Genomic DNA, 22,649 nt, shown 5'->3' with positions numbered 1-22,649 from the left:
CAATCTCATCGTTCCATCTTTCTTTTCTTTAAACTATACTAGCATGGCTACTTATGACTTCGCTGACTGTATGAACCTTCTTGCCAGGTTCTTATCAATGTATTCTCTTAGTTCCTTCATTTCTCTAGGGGTCATAGAGTATAGTTTTGGGTTGGATAGTTTGGCACCGGGCAGGATCTCAATTGCGCAGTCAATAGGGTAGTGCATTGCATTCTGCCTTGCTGAAAACCTCCTTTAGGTCCCAGTATTGGGATTTAGGATATAGCCTTATTGGTTCAGTAAGGAATGTGGTGGGGACTCCCTCTATCAATGATCTGTCAATCTGCTCAAACCTCATGGGTTGGGGTAACTTTTTAGCTCTGATGCCCAGTTTCAGAACTGTCTGCAAACTGGTTAGGCAGTGGGTGCAGCCTGAATCTATTAAGGCATCCACAGCCCCTGGGCCCTGGATTTTGGCACTACGAGTCTCATGGAGAGGGTGAAGGGGTGGATGGCCTCACTTACCATCAGTTCATCCTCAGCCTCCTTTTTGCTGTTGTAGGGAGCAGACTGCTGGATGTCTTGGGCCAGAGTTCTCCCTCCCTCAGGAGGGGGAGGAGAGACTTCAATGGCTTGGAGAGCAAGCTTCCCCTTCTCTCTCACCTTTCATTGGAGCTTCTTCAATTTGGTGGCATCTGGTGGTTTTCCCCTCAGCTGGGGGGCTGAGGCTACACACTCGAGTGCTCGATGCCCTTGCTGGCCACAATGGAAGCACTTGATGGGCAGTTCCGAGGCTCCACTGGAGGGGTCTGTGGCTTGTCCAGAAGTTGATTGCTTGCCAAGTTGGCACTTCTCCTGGCTGGCCTTCAGTTTTTGCTCTGCGGCACCACACTTCTTGTACTACTTAAGTTCGAGGTCCATTGCCACCATCATCCAATGCCACTCATGGATCTGATCAGGGACTCCTCTGTAGATGCACACATGAAGTAGCTCATGATCCAGGCCCTCCTTAAAGAAGTAGACCAGTAGTCTCTCCGGCCACTCCCACAGCTTGCTAAACACTCTCCAAAATTCCTGGACATACTCCTTGGTGGGTCTGTCCTCTGCTTGAGCTCTCAGATTTCTATTTTGGCCTGTAGGGCCTGGGAATCATCTTCAAACCTAGCCCTCAATTCTTGAAGGAAGATTCTGATGTTTCCCAGCTCTGGTGCACCCTCGACATAGAGCTGGGCACCCACTCTGTTGCCTCCCCCTCCAGATTTGCGGTCACTGTCTGAACCATCACCTGGTTGCTTGGGTAGTCTGGTGCGTGGTCATCCAGGTGAGCCTGCACTTGATTTAGAAAGAATGCAAGCTTCTCTGGATCTCCGTTGAACATTGCCTTCATTGGGGGAGGGGCTGCTAGCCAAGGAGAAGGAGGTTGTGGTGGTGCCCAAACTGGAGGCCATTGCCCCAGGAACCAGCCAGCTCTGGGGTAGTACGGCCATGGTGGGGGTCCCTGCCACCCCAGAGGGTTGTGTGGGTGGCCAGGTAAGCTTACCACCTGTCACTGGCTCAGAAGATTTCATTGCAGGGTCTGGTGGCTCAGCAGACTGATAGCATTGTGATTAACACCAGCTGTCTGCAATTACTGTAAGTTCGAATCTCACCAGGCTCAAGGTTGACTCAGCCTTCCATCCTTTCTAAGGTAGGTAAATTGAGGACCCAGTTTGTGGGGGCAATAAGCTGACTTTGTATAAATATACAAAAGTATGAAGGCTATTGCTTAACGCATTGTAAGCCGCCCTGAGTCTCTGGAGAAGGGCAGCATATAAATCAAATTTAAAAAAAAATTGCAGCCCCGGGCTTGACCTTGCTGACAGCACCAGGGGCGGGCTAGCCGACCAGGCTGCCGCAGCTGGACTTCAGCCATGGCAGGGTGGAAATGATAGGGTGGGCCAGCTAAGGATCACTTTGGGCGGTTAGAACTGGCACACCTGTCTCATTCCCTTGATGCTCATCTGGTCGAACCTCTCCCACAGGTTCTCTACCGTCTGGCCAGGGAGGGCCATCAGGTATCACCATTCCCCTGATTCATCCAACTCGATGGGTCTCCTCGCCCTCCAGCATGGAGTGAGAGCAATCAAGTCCTGTGTGGATGTCAACAGGAATCCCACTCCAAATCCCTAGGCTGAGGCCTTGTGTCTGAGATCCTCCTCGGCTCAGTACAGGTCTCTGGTGCCTCCTTCTGGACCTTCAGCTGGATCCCCTCTGAGAGTGCATCCTCCTCAAGTGGGATCGTGGTTTGTTGGCTCTCAGTAGAGACCGGACTGGCACTGTTGGGCCCCTCTCACTCCTTCACCATCTTCTTGGTCTTCCCTGATTCTTCTCTGCCCCCTTGAAAGCCGGGCAGCTGGGGCTCAGGACCCTGGAGAGTGGCTCCAGATTGAGCTATTTCCCCCTCATCCTCCCCCTCATATTATGTGGCAATTATAAAGCAGTACAAGATGGCTTCAGCCAGGTTCAATTCAGAGTTGACACTAAGGTTTATGTACAGGGTCAATTTTTTTAGAAGTTTTTTGTTTCGTTATTATATTCAATTTGGATATAGTCTTCTTGTTTCAATTGGAGTTTCTCATTTTGTAGGTTGAGTTTTAGAATTGCTAGAGTTTCCTCTAGACCAGGGCTGTCAAACTCCTGGCCTGCAGGCCGGATGCATTACATGCTGGCCACACCCACACTCAGTTTAGTGAAAGGGAAAAAAGTCCTGATATGTCATGTGACAATGCCATGACATGAGTTTGACACTCTTGCTCTAGACCCTTTACTTTCTCTTCCAGTACAGATAGTCCTTGACTAATGACCACAATTGAGCCCAAAATTTATGTTGTTAAGTGAGACATTTGTTAAGTGAGTTTTGCCCCATTTTACGACCTTTCTAGCCACAGTTGTTAAGTGTACCATTGTGGTTCTTAAGTTAGTAACACAGTTGTTAAGTGAATCTGGCTTCCCCATTGATTTTGCTCATCAAAAATTTGCAAAAGCTGTTCACATGACCCCAGGACATTGCAACCATCATAAATATGAATGCCAAGATCCAAATTTTGATCACATGACCATAGGGGTACTGCAATGGTCCTAAGTGTTAAAAATGGTCATAAGTCACTTTTATTCAGTCCTGTTGTAACTTTGGTCACTTAATGAACTGTTGTAAGTCGAGGACTACCTGCAATTCATTTAGTTTACATTTGGTACATGTGTAATTTGGGTCTTGTATGGATATAAATATATACATGACAACAGTGTAGTCTCTTTTTTCATGACTATGTTTCTTTTTGCTAGCTCATTTAAGGATTAAAATTTGTAAAGGTTATAAATGTTCAAAATGTAAAAGATTTAACCACAGATTTAGAAGAAAATCTAATTTAAAAATTTTAAATTCTAAAAGTTCATTAAAAAAATATAACAATATGTAAAATATGCATTTTGTTATACACTTCTTTTTGCAGGAAGTCTCTGGCTGCTTTCTAGGATACAAAGATAAAATCCCAGTTCTTTCTGAGAAAAAATTTCATTTTTTGTTCCAGCATGCAGGACAGAAGTTGTGAGCAGCCTATCCCTCTCTCTGTAATTATGAAAGAGCCTCATCCTTTTGAGAAAAGCACTTATGTTGGAAACTATGAAAACAATTCTGAGGATTCATCATGTTATGAACTCTTTTATGATTCCCTATCAGATATACAAGATGGGGACTTTTCACATGAACTATCTGCCTTTCTCAGTGAAGATGAGATAAACAAAAGCCTTGAACTTGCTCATCAATCCATTAATTCTGTTGAAGAAGAAGTTAAGCAAGAGTATACTTACTTTAACACTTCTCCAAACTCACCAGAAAATGCCTCTTTTGGGCAAGCCAAAGCACATGACAGTTATCCTTCCAAGAGAAATTGCTCAAGGCCTTCATCTCAAACTCCCATAGAGCAGCAGGATCAGAATGCATATCCTCAAGGAAAAAATGGTATTTTAGATGTTACTGGTAAACAAGCAAATGCTTTTCCCCTACTGCCTGCAAGACCCAGCTTTATCCGAACTCTCAAAAATGCTGAAAGGTTTAGTTTAAATGGTCAAAAGGTGAGCCCTAAATCTAAATCAGTTTTGACCAATAATGTCCCCTTCAAGAATAAGCTATGTGATAAAGCTGCCACTTTGATTGAAGAACTGTCTGCTATTTTTCATGAAGCAGCCAAGATGAGAGTTGAGAGTCCAAATAGAAACTCTTCGTCTCCAGATAGTGGATATCTTTCTCCTAAGAGCAAGCAATTAGCTTTGTTAAATTCTTTAAAGAATTCAGTACTTGAAACAAGTTTAGAAATCACACCAAAAAATGAGATCCCAGAAGTCACTCAGGTTAAAGAATGTGTGCGCCAAAGAAAAGAAGACTCTCGAATTGGTGAGACTGTCTCTCAAAATGAAGTTGCAAAAGAAAGTCTGAATCAATTATCTCCCCCTCGATTTATCCAGAAACTCAGAAGTCAAGAAATTCTTGAAGGAAGCAAGGTTCTACTTCAGTGCAGGGTGGCTGGAAACCCAGTACCTCAGATCAGGTAAGTTTTAGTATTCATCTTAGAGTAAGTATTCATTGATATACCTTTTGTATGATCTTCTACTTCCTTTCACTTGACACTTTCCATCTGGCACATCTATCAGTGGATCAGTAAGAAAAAAAGCACATACACTCAACAGTTTCATATTCCATTCTGTCAGTTAGTTTAAATTCAGTTTTGCCTCCTGGGAGAAAGGAAAAAGTATCCACCTGTGTTGTTGTTGTTGTTGTTGTTGTTGTTGTTGTTGTTGTTGTTGTTGTTGTTGTTGTTAAAGTGGTTTCCTAGTGAACTAATTAAAAAAAAGATTCTGCATTTCAACAACCCATGATAGGAAAACAGACAACCTAGTAATTCAGGATGTGGAGTATTGTGACTATTGCCTGGAGGAGATGGGGTGTTTCTACCACAGCACCCAATAGCCAATTGGAGCAGATTCATTTGCATATGATGAATATGTTGAGCAGACAGACCACAGGGTACTGTTTATTTTGGCAGAGCGAAGAACCTATTTTGGATATGGAGCAAGACAGTATAAACTTTGCAATGGATGGGTGACAGTTTGAGAGTGCCATTGTTATTCCAGTTCTCATGAAATGGTGAAAAGACTGTGCTTGTAATGAGGCAAGCAGGATGGCAGATGAGCTTACCTGAACCTTAATGCAATTACAGTATACTGTTGTTGGAAGAAATCAGGCTTGCTCACCCAGCTGGGAGAGCAAAAGTTGTCACAATCAAATGAAGCTGCGAAGCCAGTTGCTGAAAGGGAGGTCTTTATTTGGGGTTCAGACAGATTAACAGAGTTGGAAGGGACCTTATAGGTCATCTAGTCCAACCCTCCCCCCCCTGCCCTGCTCAAGCAGGAGACCTACACTATTTCTCACAAATGGCAGTCCAGTCTTTTCTTGAAAGTCTCAAGTGATGAAGCTCCCACAACTTCCGAAAGCAAGCTGTTCCATGGGTTGATTGTTCTCTCTGTCAGAAAGTTCCTCCTCATTTCTAGGTTGAATCTTTCCTTGATCAATTTCCATCCATTATTCCTTGTCTGGCCTTCAGGTGCTTTGGAAAACAGCTTGACCCCTCCTCTCTGTGGCAGCCCCTCAAGTATTGGAAGATGGTTATCATGTCTCCCCTGGTCCTTCTCTTCACTAGATTAGCCATGCCCAGTTCGTGCAACCATTCTTCATATGTTTTAGCCTCCAGGACTTTATAAAGTGGTATTAACACCTCACTTGAGCTTGATTGCATCCCTCTGTTAATGCAGTTTAAGATTGCATTGGCTTTTTTGTCTGCCACTGCACACTGCTGGCTCATATTTAACTGGTTGTCCACTAAGACTCCAAGCTCCCTCTCACAGTCACTGCTATTAAGCCTGGTTTCCCCCAGTTTATATGTGTGCTTTTGGTTTTTCTTACCTAAGTGTAGGACTTTACTTTTCTCTACACTGAATTTCATTTTGTTAGATAGGGCCCAGTGTTCAAGTCTGTCAAGATCCATCTGGATTTTGAGCCTATCTTCTAGGGTGTTAGCCAGGGGTGAAATCCAGCAGGTTCTGGAGCAGAAATTTTGAGCAGTTTGGAGAACCGATAGCGTAAATTTTGAGTAGTTCGGAGAACCAGCAAATACCACCACTGGCTAGCCACAGAGTGGGGAGGGAATATGTTAGATCAGGCACAGGGGAAGAAGATGCGACCAGCGTTGGTCCATTCAGCACTTTATTTCATACAGAATAAGACTGGCGGCTGCGCTGCCGGAGCTCTCCTTTTAAGCGCTCCGGCAAGTCGCACTGCCCAGAGACAGCATTTCGAATTTCCCGCTGGTGGATTAGCCAATCCCCAGCGGATGTCCTTATAAGGACATAACACCCCTCCCCTCCTAGTTTGTAGTCCGTCCATCACAGTTAATGAATGTTACGTAGTCGTGCAGGTACGCGGGATGTCTGATGGCTCTATTTGACCTGTGCAGTCCCATTTGAGCTTCGCCGCCTACCAGAGCAGGCGGAGCTCCTGTTTCCCCCAGTTCCCACCTTGGAACCAACCGGGGGTCGGCCGTCGAGTGTACGGGCCCTGTCCCAGCACCTCTGGCTGGGTCTCACACTTCATCTTGCTGGTGACGCTGGTCTTCTCCCTGTCCTGGGTGTCGGGTGCCTCACGGCTGGCCATTGCCGCTGGTTGGTGGGGAATGGCTGAAACCCAGTAAGACCCTGGTTTTTCCTCTTGGCTTGGTGGCTTGTGAGGTGGAGGGGTCTGGTTGGGTTCTCGGCTCCCTTTGCTGTTGTTGTTGTTGTGTTTGTTGTTGTTGTTGTTGCTGTTGTTATTGATGTTATTGTTGCTGTTGTTGTTGCTGGTCGTCTCCGCCGGGGGGTCATCCTTCCCCCTTGCAGGGCTGTCACAGGCCCCCTTGCCGGGGTGGTGGAGGCCTCCCTCGCCTGGGTGATGGTGACTGCCTTCGCCGAGGTGTTGTTGGTCTGCCTCAACGCGGTGGCGGAGGTCTCCCTCGCTGGGGTGGCGCAGGTCGACCTCGCTGGAGCGTTTCCAGCCTCCCCTCTCCTGATGTCCCCGGTCTACTGCCGTGTGGTGGTGGAGGTCTCCCTCGCCAGGGTGGCATAGGCTGGTCTCGCTGGGGGGTTGCAGGTCTCCCTTCTGTGGTCATCCCCAGTCTACTCCCTTGTAGCGGAGAAGGTCTCCCTTCCCGGGCGGGTGAATGCTGGCCTCGCTGGGGTGTTGCGGTTCTTCCCCCTCAGGATGTCGCTGGTCTACCCCGTGGAACACCGATGGCCCGCTTCGCCAGGGTGGTGTAGGCCTACCTCGTCGGGGTGTTGCAGGTCTATCTCGACGGGGTGTTGCAGGCCTACCTCGTCAGGGTGTTGCAGGCCTACCTCGTCAGGGTGTTGCAGGCCTACCTCGTCAGGTTGGTTCCGTCCTACTTCCTTCCACCTTTTCCGGAGCTGGTCGATGTGACGTCTACAGACCTGTCTGTCTTCCAGCTCCACTCTGTAGGACTTTGGGCCAGTTATGCTCTCTAACTTCCCCTTCAGCCATTTCGGAGACCCATGGAAATTCAATGCAAATACCGGGTCTCCTATGGTGAAGGCGCGAAGTGGGCAGCTGGTGTTTGGTGGCACCTCCGAGTTGTACTGAGGGTGCAGTCGATCCAGAAGTGAACTCAGCCTTCTGCCCATCAACAGCTCTTGTGAGTGGTGGCATGTGGCATGATGTCCTGGGTGAGGAGGAACTGGTCTATTCTCTCTTGCCAGTCGGCCGTGCCCATCTTGGTGAGTGCTTCCTTGGTGAGCCTCACCATTCTTTCCGCCTGCCCATTACCAGCCAGTCTGTAGGGTGCCGTCAGGGCATGACGCATGCCCAGGCCTGCCAGGAATGTTTCCATGGGCTTGGACGTAAGCTGGGGCCCATTGTCGGAAACTAGCACATCCAGTAGCCCGTGGGTTGCGAAAAGCCTCCGGAGCGCCCTGGTTGTTGCTTCCATTGTGGTTGTTGCCATGGGAACTACCTCCAGCCACTTCGAGAACGCATCCACAACTATCAGGAGGTACTTCCCTTGCATCGGACCCGCGAAGTCAATATGGATTCTTGACCAGGGGTTGCTGGGCGTCTCCCACTCCGACGGCTGGGCATGGGGAGGCGCAGGTCATACCTCCTAGCACGGGTTGCATCTGGAGACCCATTCTTCGATGTCTTTATCCAGGGTTGGCCACCAGACGTAACTTCATGCCAGCCCCTTCATCCTTACTATGTCTGGGTGCCCATTGTGGAGGGTTTCCAGTGTCTTCCATTGCAGGGCACTGGGTATCACCACTTTGTCACCCCAGAGGAGGCAGCCCTTCATAGTGGATAGCTCTTGCTGCTTCCTGGTGAATGGGCTGAAGATTTCTGCTGTCTTTCCCGTGGGCCAGCCCCGCAGAACCCATGATGTCACTTGTTTGAGGGTTTTGTCCTTCTGGGTATGGGCTGCCACGTCCGCGGAGGTTATTGGGCAGGCTTGGTCGTGGTCTATGTGGAAGAGCCCGAGTGTGGGGGCTGGGTCTTCCACCGGCTCTTTGGAAGGGCATCTGCTCAGGGCATCCGCGTTTCCTATGGTTTTGCTGGGTCTATGGATCAGTCTGTATGAGTACCCGGCTAGGAAAATTGCCCATCGCGTCATCCTGCGGGACATGTAAGTTGGTGTCGGTTTATCCCCCACAAGTACACCTAGCTGCAGCTTGTGATCCGTGATGATGATGAACCTCCTGCCATATAGATATTCGTGGAAGGGCTTGATGCCCGTGACGAAGGCCAAGGCTTCCTTGTCCAGCTGGCTGTAATTGTGTTCAGTGCTGGACATTGTTTTAGAAAAATAAGCGATGGGTGCTTCTGTGCCATTTGGAAGTTCGTGGCTGAGCACCGTACCGACTCCGTAGGGTGAGGCGTCGCAAGTCAACATCAGGGGAAGCGTCTCGTGGTATTGGATGAGCACGCTGTCTGAAGAGAGCAGTCCTCTGATGGCTTTGAATGCTGCTTCCTCTTCCTCCTCCCATTTCCAGGGCGCCGCTTTCCCCAATAGGCGATGGAGTGGCTCAGCAGTCGTGGTTTTCTGCTTTAGGAAAACACTATAAAAATTCAGTAATCCTAAGAAAGCCTGAAGCTCTGCTTTGTTTTTGGGGCTTGGAACTTCATGAATGGCTTTGACCTTGTTTTTGGTGGGGTGGATGCCCGTGCCATCAATGAGATAGCCCAGGAACTCGACCTCCTGGACTTCAATGATGCACTTATCTCTCCTGACTCTTAAACCCTTTGCCTTGAACCGCTGCAGGACAAGCCTGAGTCGCTCAATTAGTTGGGTTTTGGAATGCCCGGAGATTAAGACATCATCAAAGTAGGTCACCACCCCTGGAATGCCTTGGAGAAGGCATTCCATCATAGATTGGAAGATGCCTGGGGCTGTACTGACTCCGAATTGGAGGCGGTTGCATTTAAATGCGCCCCTATGGGTGACAATTGTTTGAGCCTCTGCTGTTTTTTCATCCACTGGCAGTTGCTGGTAAGCCTGGGCCAGGTCCAGTTTCGTGAATATTGACCCACTCCCAAGTGAATGCAGCAGATGTTGCACCACTGGAACTGGGTATGCGCTCTGCTGTAATGCCTTATTAATTGAACATTTATAGTCAGCGCAGATGCGCACAGATCCATCATGCTTCATTGGGGTCACAATGGGGGTCTCCCATGTTGCATGATCAATTGGTTCCAAAATGCCCTGGCAAATAATTTGTCCAGTTGGGCATCTACTTTGGAACATAAGGCGAATGGAACCCTGCGAGGCTTGAGCCTAATTGGTGTAATTGACTTATCTAAATTGAAGGAAATGGGTTTCCCCAAATATTTACTCAGCTTACCATCGAAGACTTCCTTGAACTCTTTGATGAGTTTGTCGAGTTCGTCCTGACGGATTTGGTGAATCCCTCCAATTGAGAGCCCTAATAGCTTGAACCACTCCACTCCCAAAAGGTTCGAGCGGCTGTGCTCGACGATGGTGATGGGGAGGTCGCCATGGAAGTTGTGATAGGTGACCAGGAGTGAGGTTCTTCCAAGGACTCCAATTGGGTTTCCCCCGAAATCAATCAGTCTTGACCGTAGGGGTTTCAGGTCCTTTTTACTGAAGCCCGGTTTTAAACGCTTCAGCTGATGCCAGTCCATGATGGAGTAGATTGATCCGGAATCTACTTCCATGGAGCATGGTGTCCCTTCCACGTGCACCGTCACGTGGTACTTGGTGGCGCTGTTGTCGTTGGTATGGGCAATGGTGGTCTGATGGACTGTCCTGCTCCTGGGAAACTCTTCTTCCCCACGTCTGGGTTGAAAAGAGGACAGTCTAGATGACCTCTGGTTATCTTTGCGATTTTTGAGATTCCGGTGCTTGGGCGGTTCTGGGGCTGGATCTGCAGCTCTGCAGGGTTCAGCAATGTGACCCCTTTTCAGGCAACAACTGCAGGTCGCATCTCTCCACCGGCAATTGGCCCTCGCGTGGTCTCCTCTGCAGCTGCCGCAGCGCTCCCCCAGTTGCCATTTTGAACAGTTTCCCACCTTGGGGGCCTGGAGACCTTGTGGATGGCCATTTCCTCTTTGGACTCAGATCCAGTGGTGGAGTCGTCGGTGGAGCTTTGGGAAGCTTTTTGGATTTTATGGACTGCTTTGACTTGCATCATTGTGGCCGCCCCTTTCTCTGAGGTTTCCACAGCCGTGGCTTCTTCGACAACGTTCTTGAGTGTAATTCTTTTTCTGCTCAAGAACTTCTTCTGGAGTGCCATGTCCCTCATTCCAAACACGATGCGGTCTCTGAGGGCATTCTCCACGTTGTCGAATTCGCAGTTGGCTGCGATTTGGCACAAAGCTGCCACAAACTCCTTGATGGACTCTCCTTCCAGCTGGTTCCTCTGCTGGAAGGTGAAGCGGTTGGTGATCGGGGTTCCAGTCGGGGCATAGTGCTCTTGTAGGACCTCTTGGAGGTTAGTCCACGACATCTCCTCGATGTCTCTTGTGGCCACGAGGTCGATGGCCATTTCCAGGACTTCAGAGCCGCAGTGGGCCAGGAAAAGGGCTCGCTTGTGGTCATCTGTGAGACCTTGAAAGTTATTACCCCTCAGGAATTGTAGGAACTGGATCATGTACGATCTCCATTTCTCCTTTCCGGGGTTGAAGGCAGCAAGTGAGACTAGTGGGGCTTGCAGCATTGCCATGCTTCTCGGTGGCTTCTGTTCAGTGACTTCAGCTCAGATGTTTCTTGTTGGTGTGCCATGAGGTTCGTCGCTGTGGTTCTTTGTGTCCTTCATCGCCAGTGTAAGATCAGGCGCAGGGAAAGAAGACGCGACCAGCGTTGGTCCATTCAGCACTTTATTTTGTACAGAATAAGACTGGCGGCTGCGCTGCCGGAGCTCTCCTTTTAAGCGCTCCGGCAAGTTGCACCACCCAGAGACAGCATTTTGAATTTCCCGCCGGTGGATTAGCCAATCCCCAGCGGATGTCCTTATAAGGACATAACAGAATGAAGATTTTGCAATATCCTTCCCCTGCCATGCCCACCAAGCCACACCATGCCCACCAAGCCACGCCCACAGAACCGGTAGTAAAAAAAAAATGGATTTCACCACTGGTGTTAGCTATTCCTGCCAGCTTAGTATCATGTGCAAATTTGGTGAGTTCCCCTTCTATTCTCTCATCTAAGTCATTTATGAAGATATTGAAGAATACTGGGCCTAATATGGAACCTTGTGGCACCTCACTGCTTACTTCCCTCTATGTAAATGTAGACCCATTAAAGACTACTCATTGAGTACGGTTTGTCAGCCAGTTGGGAATCCATTTGATGGTGAAGCTATCTATCCCACTTTTTCTAGCTTACGAAGAAGTAGGTTGTGGTCTACTTTATCGAATGCCTTGCTGAAGTCTAAGTATATTATATCGACAGTATTTCATTGGTCCACTAATTTAGTCACTATGTTGAAGAATGAAATAAGATTGGTTTGGCATGATCTGTTTTTAACAGATAACTGCAAGTTATTACTTTACTCATTTCTAGGTGTTGGCAGATCTGCTTTTTTATTATCTTTTCCAGTATCTTCCCCGGTATTGATGTCAGGCTGATTGGTCTGTAGTTTCCTGGGTCTGTTTTTTCTTCCTTTTTTGAAGATGGGAACCACATCAGCTCTTTTCCAGTCCTCTGGTAGTTCCCTTGTGTTCCAGGATTTTTGAAAGATGTGGTGCAGTGGTTCTGAGATGACATCTGCCAGTTCCTTTAGAATTCTGGGATGTAATCCATCAGGTCCTAGTGATTTGTATTCATCAAGATCAGACAGGTGTTCTCTTACTATTTTTTTTGCTTATTTTAACTTTTATTTCCAGTCTGTTTTTTACAATTATGTTTCTGGTAGGTTAGGCTATAGTTTCTTTTTGCATGAAGACAGATGAAAAGAATGAGTTAAGCAGCTCTGCTTTCTCTCTGTTGCCTGTTACTTCCTTGCCATCTTCTCTCTTTAGTGGACCAACTGTTTCCTTGATTTTTTTCTTGTTATTTATATGTTGGAAGAAACTTTTTTGTTATCTTTGACTTTTGTTGCAAGTCTTTGTTCATTCTGAGCCTTTGCTTTCCTGACTTCGTCTTTGCAGATTCTGGCTGTATGCTGATATCCTGCCTTAGTTATGTGTCCTGCTTTCCATTTTTTGTACTTGTCCTTTTTGTCCTTCAATTTGTCAAATAGATCTTTGTGCAGCCATGCTGGTTCCTTCTTGGATTTCTTGTTTTTTTTTCTCATTGGTATTGTGCTGGTCTGGGCTTTTATGATCATATTTTTCCGAGTTTCCCAAGATTCTTGAGTTGTTTTCCCCTTTAGGATTTTCATCCAAGGAATCTTTCCCAAGTTGTCTCTGAGCTTATTAAAATCAGCTCTTTTAAAATCTAAGACTCTGGTATCATTTTGTTCTACTGTTTGTGTTATGTTGAATTCTAGTATGACATGGTCACTCTCACCCAAGGTTCCTGCAGTTTAAACTCCCTCTATCACTTCTTCTCTGTTTGTAAGTATTAAGTCCAGTATGGCTGTCCCTCTAGTTCCCTTCTCTACCTTTTTGGACAACAAAGTTGTCAGCTAGGTTGGTCAGGAACCTATTTGATTTTTCACTTGGTGCAGAATTAGTTTTCCAATTGATATCAGGGTAATTTAAGTCCCCCATTACTATTGTAGTGTGTTTCCTACATATGTTTGTTATTTGGTTGGCAAAAAGAATATCTATTTTTTCCTGCTTGATTGGATGGCCTATAGTATACACCTATGGCCATGTCATTCTTTTTGTCTTTTATGTTGACCCATATGCATTCTAGGAGGTTTTCGTCTTTGGTTTCATGCAATTCTATAGCAATATAGTGGTCCTTTTCATACAGTGCAACTCCACCTCCTCTTTTATGGGGTCTGGTTTTTTTGAAGAGTTTGTATCCTTCTATCAGTATGTTCCAGTTGTGGATTTCGTCCCACCAAGTTTCTGTTATTCCAACTATATCATATCTACCTTCATGTATTAATAGTTCAAGTTCACCCTGTTTGTTCCCCAGACTTTGTGCATTTGTATATAGGCACTTGAGGTCTTTATGCCTGGGTATGCTTTCTATTTCTCCTATTTGGTATTTGAGTTTGTCTTTCTTCCCATCCCTCCTTACTTCATTATTTGCCTTGCTTTCTAGGGGTTTTTGCTTGGAATTAGGTCCTGAAGATCCTAAAGACTGGTCACCCTTCCCCCTCAATTTTAGTTTAAAGCCCACCTGATAAGTTGAGCCAGTCATTTTCCAAAAACATTCTTCCCAGTCTGTGAGGTGCAACCAATCCCTTGCCAAAAGCCCATCTTGGGGTACAGACCATGATCCAGGAATCCAAAATTTTTTTTGGCGACACCAACCCTTTAGCTAGTGGTTCACTTCTAGAATTCTTTGTTCTCTTGCCAGATGCTGTCCTTTCGTTGGCAGTACAGATGAAAAAACTACTTGTGCACCTAAGTCCTTGACTTTCTTCCCTAGCTGCTCATAATCATTCAGTATTGTTTTCAAGTCCTTTTTTGTGTCATTCGTCCCTACATGTAGTAGTAGAAAGGGGTAATAGTCTTTTGGTTTTATTATTTTGGTTAGGTTCTCAAGCCACATATTTGATTTTAGCTCCAGAGAGACAACATACCTCTCTGGATTGACTGTCTGGTCTACAGACAGCAGGTTCTGTTCCCTTGAGAATTGAATCTCCTATCACCAACACTCGCCTTTTTTTCCTAGGGAGGTTTGTGCGGTTTTTCTATCTATCACATTTGGTGGTGCTACTTTTTTAGGGACATTTGATGGTGCTTCTTCTCTATGTGTCTGCATGTTTTCTTCTAGTGAGAGTCCATGATATCGATTGCTTAGCACCAGTGGGGCTGCTTCAGAGTGGGTTGGTTTGGACAGGGTTTTTGTACTAGGTTTGTGTTTTTTTCTATGAGTGACATGTTTCCATCTGTCTTTTTTGTCTAAGGGGTCAACTCTTTTAGAAGTTGTTTGGTCATTATTATGTTCAATTTGGGCATATTCTTTTTGCAAGATTCGGGGTTTCTCATTTTGTAGGTCGAGTTTCAGAGTGGTTAGAGTTTCCTCTAGACCCTTTACTTTTTCTTCTAGTAACTTGATTAATTTAAGTTTGGTACAGATGTAGTTTGTGTATTCTATGGTTCAGAAATGATACAGGCAGCAACGCTCGTTACTTGGACAGCTGACAAAGTAACCTGATGAGTGCATGGATTTTTATATAATTAAAGAGCTTTGAAATATTTTGGGTTGTAAAATGTTTCTTGAATGTGTGTGTGAAAATGTGTCAGATTGTCGCTATCTTTTGTATTGTGGCTAAGGTATTATTCCCTGTCTTTGAAGGCAGATGGGAATATAAATTTAAAAGAGTCTTTTATCTTTCTGTTTTAATCTGCTTTGTAAAAGACTGTGGCTATCAGAAGTTTGTTTGTGGATTTGGATAGTCAGTTTCCTGAATGAAAACGAAGTATTCATTGCCGCTAGAGGTATGAATAATGTCTGCGGCTGTTTAGTCCTACTGCTGATAGAGAGGGACCAGACATGAATTGTTTCTTATTTTAGGAAAGTTTTCCTCTTTGATAAAGACATCTTTCTATTGTTAATTTTTTGAAGGGTAAATTCTTTGGGGAGGGAGTGCCTTCTTACACTGTATTTACCAGACAGGAAGAAAATCCGGACACTCGGCTACATTACCATATTTTAAGTTGGGGTGTCAAACTCAAGGCCCACAGGCCGAATCCAGCCTGCGGGATACTTAGATCTGCCCTTGGAAACACGAAGGACCAGCCTGTGGTGCCTCTGCCAGAAAAAACAGAGCTCAGGAGGGCCGCCTGTGGCTCCGTTTTTGCTGGCAGAGGGTTGCAGAAGGCCGTTGCAGCCAAAAACGGAGCTCAGGAGCCTGTTATCACTGGCAGAGCGCCCGGGCCACCTGCCCACCTCTCCCTGTCTGCCTGAGGCCAAACACAACCCTGATGCAGCCATCAATGAAATCGAGTTTGACTCCCCTGTTTTAAGAGAATCTAAAATAACCCTTTCATTTTAAATCTAAATTTGATAAATAAAGAGGATTCTTTTCAGATGCATCTAGTGTTGTTATAGGATATTTGATATAGTCCATTTATCTGAATTATCTATGTTAACAGGAATACAATGCCAAAATCATCTTCTCCTCTGATTGTGTGTACACACACACACACACACACACACACACACACACACACACACGCTGACAGAGAGAAAGTGTGTGTGAGTGATAGGGTCAGTATCTCATTTATTCTGAATATTTCTTAAACACTGGCACAAAATAAATCAATGGTTTGTCACCCATCACCCTTTCTAGCTAATCTCTTTTACCATTTCAGGTCTTTCTTGATGTTTGGTTTTAATTAACTTTAAGCTAGAAGTTCTGATTCAAGAAGCATTGCTTTATTGAAAGGATCCACAGTCATTGATGCATTGCCAAATATTATTAGGTGTAATGCCATTTCTTCTGCAACAATAAGCAACAAGTGGCACTGCTTGGGTGACTGTGAACCTTTTTCTCTTGTCACTAATTTTATCTGACTTACTATTTTACCCTAGAATGTCTTTTGTTACGACGGACAGCTTTTAAAATCGCAGAAAATTGCACAAAGAAAATCTTCCCATATAATAACACCGATTGTTTTTTTTTAAGTTTTTTTATTATTTTTAAAAAACATAAACATAAAACACATTTTTTCAAAACAAAGCTTTTGATCCGGTCACAAATTAATACAAATCACTAACAAATCTTAATTTTCAATTAACACAACTTAATATTTTACTCAGTTATTTCCCTCAATTTTATCTATTTAACTATGCCATTATCCCCAAAAACCCATTACTTAAATCTTAAATCCTAATCAATTATAATTCCATTTTTCTCTTTCATTTGCTTAGATGGATATATTTTAACAATATAAATCATCACAATTATTATAAACATTCATAAAGTAATTAATTCCAACATAATCATTTTATTTTTACTAATGAACTCAACATTTATAGTCTTTATTTCTGTTATTAAACCTAACTTATTCATTTCATTTTAACTATTAATCTCAATGTAGTCCTCCTTATTTGGCTATCCCACCTCATTTTATTTTGCTATAAAACCCAACATCTTTATCTTCATCTTTATTGTTAAACCAATCATTTTTATTTCCTGGCTGTTAAACACAGTATAACCATTTTATTTTTGGCTGTTAAACACAGCATACTCATTTTTGTTTTATGGCCGTTACACAGCATAACCATTTTTGTTTGGCTGTTGAGACACAGCATACTCATTTTGTTTTTTGGCCGTAACACAGCATATCCTTTTATGTTTTGGCTGTTACACAGCATATCCATTTTGTTTGGCTGTTAAACACAGCATAGTCATTTTTGTTTTCTGGCTGTTATACAGCTTATCTATTTTTATTTTTTGGCTGTTAAACACAGCATAATCATAGTTGGTTTAACTATCCCTACTTAATCCTTTCTTTGTTGTTTCCATCCATCTATACATTGCTTATTTTCAGTTAATCATATTTATCCTTATCCTTTTTCATAACAATTTAACATTGAGACATGGTTCTTGCTTAAAATATACCTTTAAATATATTTATAAATTCCTTTTAACATTTTAAATTAACCATATTTATCTTTATCCTTTTTCATACCAATTTAACATTAACACATAATTCTTGCTTCAAACATACCTTTAGATATGTTTATAAATTCCTTTTAACATTCTTAATTTCTGTAAAAACCTCCTTTTTATTACTACAATCCACCTGTACATTGTTTTATTTTTAATCACATTGTTTCAATCTTCTTTTTTCTTTTTCCAGTCGTGTTTATCTTATTTCTTCATCTCCTCACCTGCAAACATATATTTCCTTCCATTTTCAAAGTTTTCAATTTTGTCCTCCATAAATCATATTATATCTTTTTGTTATTTTTATTCTGGATATAATATATCAAATTTTCTCTTGGGCCTGCGCTTATTCCTTCTTTTATTCCTGCGCCAATTTTTTAAGTTATTATTGTTTCAACTATAGGAGTTCCATTATAATTTCCTTTTCTTTTCACAATAATCAAGCTGCCTGCAGACAGGGAAAAAAAACCTCCTCCACAAGATCCCACGACTTTTATCTGTAGGACTCAAAATTTCCCATAGCAGAAAAGAGTTACAAAGTTCCTTTTTGAACCAGATGGTGTCCCTCTACAATCCACATTTTCCATTAGCCATATGAGTATCCATTTTGTGCTATTATGTAACAATCCAATTTATTTCTTCTTTTTTTAATTTTAAAAGTATCCAATCTTCTTTTTTTTTAAATCCAATTCAAATTTTAAAATATCCCGTCTTTGTCCCATATCTCAATATTTAATTCCTTTAGTTCTATTCAAAGCTTAGTTGTTTATCAGGTCTTTGTTTCTTTAAGATAACATTTTAAACTTTCAGCCCTTTGTTATTCAGCCGCTATTTTATAGCTAGGGATCTTATTTATTTATTTATTTATTTATTTATTTATTTATTTATTTATTTATTTATTTATTTATTTATTTATTTAAATTTCTATACCGCCCTACTCCCGAAGGACTCAGGGCGGTGAACAGCCACAGGATAAAACACATAAATACAAAATTTAAAATAGAATAAAAACGAATTAAATAATTTGGCTGAACAAATTTAAAATACCCCATAATTTAAAAATTAAAATTTACATTTAAAAAGGGGAGAAGATTTAGGCCAGGCCAGCTTGATGAAATAAAAAAGTCTTAAGCGCACGACAGAAGGTGCGCAGATCCGGGATCCTCTGTATCTCCGAGGGGAGCTCGTTCCAGATCGTAGGTGCCCCCACAGAGAAGGCTCTCCCCCTAGGGGCCGCCAGTCGACATTGTTTGACCGACATCACCCGGAGGAGCCCCTCTCTATGGGAGCATACTGGCTGGTGGGAGGCTATTGGTGGTAGCAGGCGGTCCCGTAGATAACCAGGTCCTAAGCCATGGAGCGCTTTAAAGGTGATAACCAGAACCTTGAAGCGCACTCGGAAGAGCACCGGGAGCCAATGCAGCTCGCGCAGGAGAGGTGTTACATGGGAACTCCACGTCGCTCCAATAACCACCCGCGTGGCCGCACTCTGTGCCAGTTGGAGCCTCTGAGTGCACCTCAAGGGGAGCCCCATGTAGAGAGCGTTACAATAGTCCAGACGAGAGGTGACGAGGGCATGAGTGACTGTGTGTAGAGAGTCCCGATCTAGAAAGGGACGCAACTGGTGGATCAGGCGAACCTGATGAAAAATCCTCCCGGTCACGGCCGTCAAGTGCTCTTCTAAAGACAGCCATGAATCCAGGAGGACGCCCAAGTTGCGAACCCTTTCTGTGGGGGCCAATGATTTGCCCACAATAGTCAGCGATGGCACCAGCTGACTATTTCGGGATGTCGGAAACCACAGCCACTCGGTCTTGGATGGGCTGAGCCTGAACCTGTTTCTCCCCATCTAGATCCGTACGGCCTTCAGGCACCGGGACATCACTTCAAGGGCATTGTTGGGGTGGTCCAGGGTAGAGATGTACAGCTGGGTGTCATCAGCATACTGATGGTACTTCACCCCAAAACCACGGATGATCTCGCCCAGCGGCTTTACATAAATGTTTGTTGTGGCCCTGCCCTCTGAGCCTATCCCATCGGAGGAAGAAAGCTCCGAGCATGAGGAAGAAGAGTCAGCCAGGCCTCCCTCTCCAGGCGCCTCCCCTCTGGCACTGTCTCAGGTGCCGGCCGAGGGAGAGGAGATTAGCCGGGAGACAGGTGTCTCGGATGAGAGTGAGGGAGAGACGTCATTCCTGGACGCACGCCTCCGAAGGCGTGATAAACGATTGCAGCAGCTCAGGAGGCGTGCTAGGGATTAGAACTGAGTCACTGGACCACACCCCAGAGACTATATAATAGAGGGTGGTGGCCAGTGATCCCTGTGACGAACAAAAATAAACCTTGGATAGTCACTAAAGCATCGTCCGGAACTGCTGAGAGGAATATTATTTTCTGTTGGACTCTTGTACGCTGAGTATATTATCTTTCTGTTTCTGTGGAAATAAAAGCACTTGGCAGACGGTGTGTATATCGCTGCCAAGTTGGAGATAAAGACCTGGGTGTGTGCCAAGTGCTTCCTTAACCCTCGGCTGGCTGTGTTTGTGTGTGTGTGTGGACGGGGACAGATCAATGTTGAACAAAAGGGGCAAGAGGACCAATCCCTGCAGCACCCCATATATGAGGGGCCTCGGGGTCGACCTCTGTCCCCCTGTCAACACAGACTGTGACCAGTCGGAGAGAAAGGAGGAGAACCACCATAGTACGGTGCCTCCCACCTCCAACTCTTCCAACCGGTGTAGCATGATACTATGGTTGATGGTATCAAAAGCCGCTGAGAGATCTAACAGGACCAGGACAGAGGAGCAACCCCTGTCCCAAGCCCTCCAGAGATCATCAACCAATGCGACCAATGCCATTTCCGTGCTGTACCCAGGCCTGAAACCCGACTGGAACGGATCCAGATACGACGTTTCATCCAGGTACTGGGGAAGCTGTTGCGCAACCACACTCTCAACAACCTTCGCCACAAAGTGAAGGTTGGGGACTGGACGATAATTAGCCAATACTGCCGGGTCCAGGGAGAGCTTCTTGAGGAGAGGCCTCACCACCGCCTCCTTCAAGGCAGCAGGGAAGACACCCTCACCTAATGAAGCATTTATAATCCCCTGGAGCCAGCCTCGCGTCACCTCCTGGGAAGCCAGCACTAACCAGGAGGGACACGGGTCCAACAAACATGTGGTCATGTTCAATCTACCCAGAATCCTGTCCACGTCATCTGGGGTCACAGGATCAAATTCATCCCAGATAACATTCTCAAGACCTGCCTCTGTCACCCTCGCTGGACCTACCCAGTCGGAGTCCAGATCTTCCTGAATCTGAGTGATTTTGTCATGCAGATACTGAACAAAATCCTCAGCTCTTCCCTCCAAGGGGTCCTCCCGCGCTTCCTGGCGGAGCAGGGAGCGGATCACCCTAAACAGGGTGGCCGGGCAATTATCTGATGATGCAATAAGAGCAGCAAAATGAGTACATTTTGCTGCTTTTATCGCCACTAGGTAATTCTTAATATGCGATCTTACCAGTGTCCGGTCCGATTCAGAAAGGCTAGCCCTCCAACTACTCTCTAGGCATCTTTTCTGGCACTTCATCTCCCTCAGCTCCTCAGTGAACTGAGGAGCCAGGTGAGATCAGCGCCGGATCAGAGGCTGCAAAGGCATAACTCGATCCAGAGCTCCAGTGGCTGCCCTGTCCCAGGCGGCCACTAGGTCTCCAGTCGAGGTGTGAGGCCAGATCCTCGGGGATTGGCCCAAACCCCATCTGGAACCTATCAGGTTCCATCAGGCGCCTGGGGCAGTACCATCTTATCAGTTCCACCTCCCTGCGGCGGGGTACCGTGATTCGAATGTCAAGGCAAAGGAGAGAGTGATCCGACCATGACAAGGGCTCGATGACTATGTCCCCTATCTCGAGATCACTCAACCACTGTCCAGAGACAAAAACCAAGTCCAGTGTGTTTCCTCCCGTGTGCGTAGGGCCATGAATTAGCTGGGTCAGGTCCATGGCCGTCATGGAAGCCATGAATTCCCGAGCCACCTGAGACGCCTCACCTATGGATGGCAGGTTAAAATCCCCCATGACCATAAGTCTGGGGGTATCAACTGCCACCATGGCGATAACGTTGAGTAGCTCGGGCAGGGCTGCAGCCACGTGGCAGGGAGCCAGGTACGTGATCAGCAAACCCATCATGGCCCCACTTCACAAGGAGGGACTCACAGCCATCCGTCTGAGGGACAGTGGTCTCCCTCAGCCTAAGGCCTTCTCTAATAATAACCACTACTCCCCCGCCCCTCCCCTGTGGCCTTGGCTGATGGAATGCATGGAAGCCTGATGGGCACATTTCTACCAGAGGGACCCCTCCCTCCGGGCCCAACCAGGTCTCCGTAATACCCGCCAGGTCCGCTCCTCCCTCCTGAACAAAATCACAAATGAGTGGGGCTTTATTTACTACAGACCTGGCGTTGCACAACATCAGTCGAAGGCCCAGGCCCTGAGGGTCTGTGCAACCTGGAAAACGAGTGGAGCTTTGGGGGCCGGAGCACCTTACCACTCAAAGACAGTGGGTGCGTGCTCCCTTAATATGAAATGGCCCCCTGCTCCCACCATATCTACCCCTCCCACTCACAGTACCGATGGTGAAACCACAGTCTGGACAAGCTCGACCCCCCATTACCCCCGGATCCCCCCCACCCCCCACCATGCATCATGGCCAGGCCTGACCCTCCCCTTGGTGGGTTATCCCCCAAACCCACAACCCTAGTTCCCATCCAACCCCCCTCTCCCTTCCCCAGACCCCTTAAAAAATTAAACAAAGACAATTTTAAAAAACCCCACAACCCCCTCTTTGCGGCATGCCACCTCTCGGGGTTCCAAAGCCCGTCATCGAGGTAGGCCCGCGATAGAGTGGAGGGCCAAGCCTGCGAGAGGGGGGAGTCTCGCAGACCAAGAAGCTCCGCTGCTAAGTACGTCTTGACCATAATGGGTAAACATGACCATATCCTAAGGGTCCATAGAAAAAGGACCAGGGGAGAAGACAAAGAAATGGGGGGTCTCAAAGACATGTCCGGGACAAGGTCCGGATCCAAGACGACCACAATCCAAGGGGGGCAATAGATCCCACCACCCTCTCACGGTGGTTAGGTCAGCTGGTCAGCCCCCTCTTGTGGTGAGATGGCAGCAATGAACCGATGCAAACAGACAGATAGATGTTAATTTTGCTCTAGGCGTTGTTCTAGCCTGGGTTGATTGTCACTCATCTGGCTTCAAAGAGCTCTGTTTCTATCCATTTTCCTCCAGCACATTTCTTGCCTGGTTGTCCCAGCTTCGTGGCAACCGCTATGGCTGCC

At 45.9% G+C, this 22,649-nt stretch overlaps 1 protein-coding gene across 10 annotated transcripts in view; it reads left to right on the top strand.

The window, feature by feature from the left end:
* Positions 1–22,649, top strand: part of PALLD (palladin, cytoskeletal associated protein) — a 456,066-nt gene that overhangs the window by 19,582 nt on the left and 413,835 nt on the right. For 8 of the 10 annotated variants that reach the window (XM_087875167.1, XM_087875165.1, XM_087875164.1 and 5 more), the window contains exon 2: positions 3,468–4,562. In XM_087875167.1, the coding sequence (XP_087731293.1) occupies positions 3,547–4,562 (1,016 nt within the window). In that variant the 5' untranslated portion in view covers positions 3,468–3,546. The remainder of the gene's footprint in view (positions 1–3,467; positions 4,563–22,649) is intronic. The other 2 variants (XM_087875161.1, XM_060686741.2) reach the window with 1 other exon arrangement.

This window comes from Pantherophis guttatus, chromosome 8, assembly GCF_059756535.1.
Source record: "Pantherophis guttatus breed Tessera chromosome 8, ASM5975653v1, whole genome shotgun sequence".
Lineage (NCBI taxonomy): Eukaryota > Metazoa > Chordata > Lepidosauria > Squamata > Colubridae > Pantherophis > Pantherophis guttatus.
The sequence above is the reverse complement of the archived record's forward strand: the minus strand, read 5'-3'. Positions and strand labels throughout refer to the sequence as shown.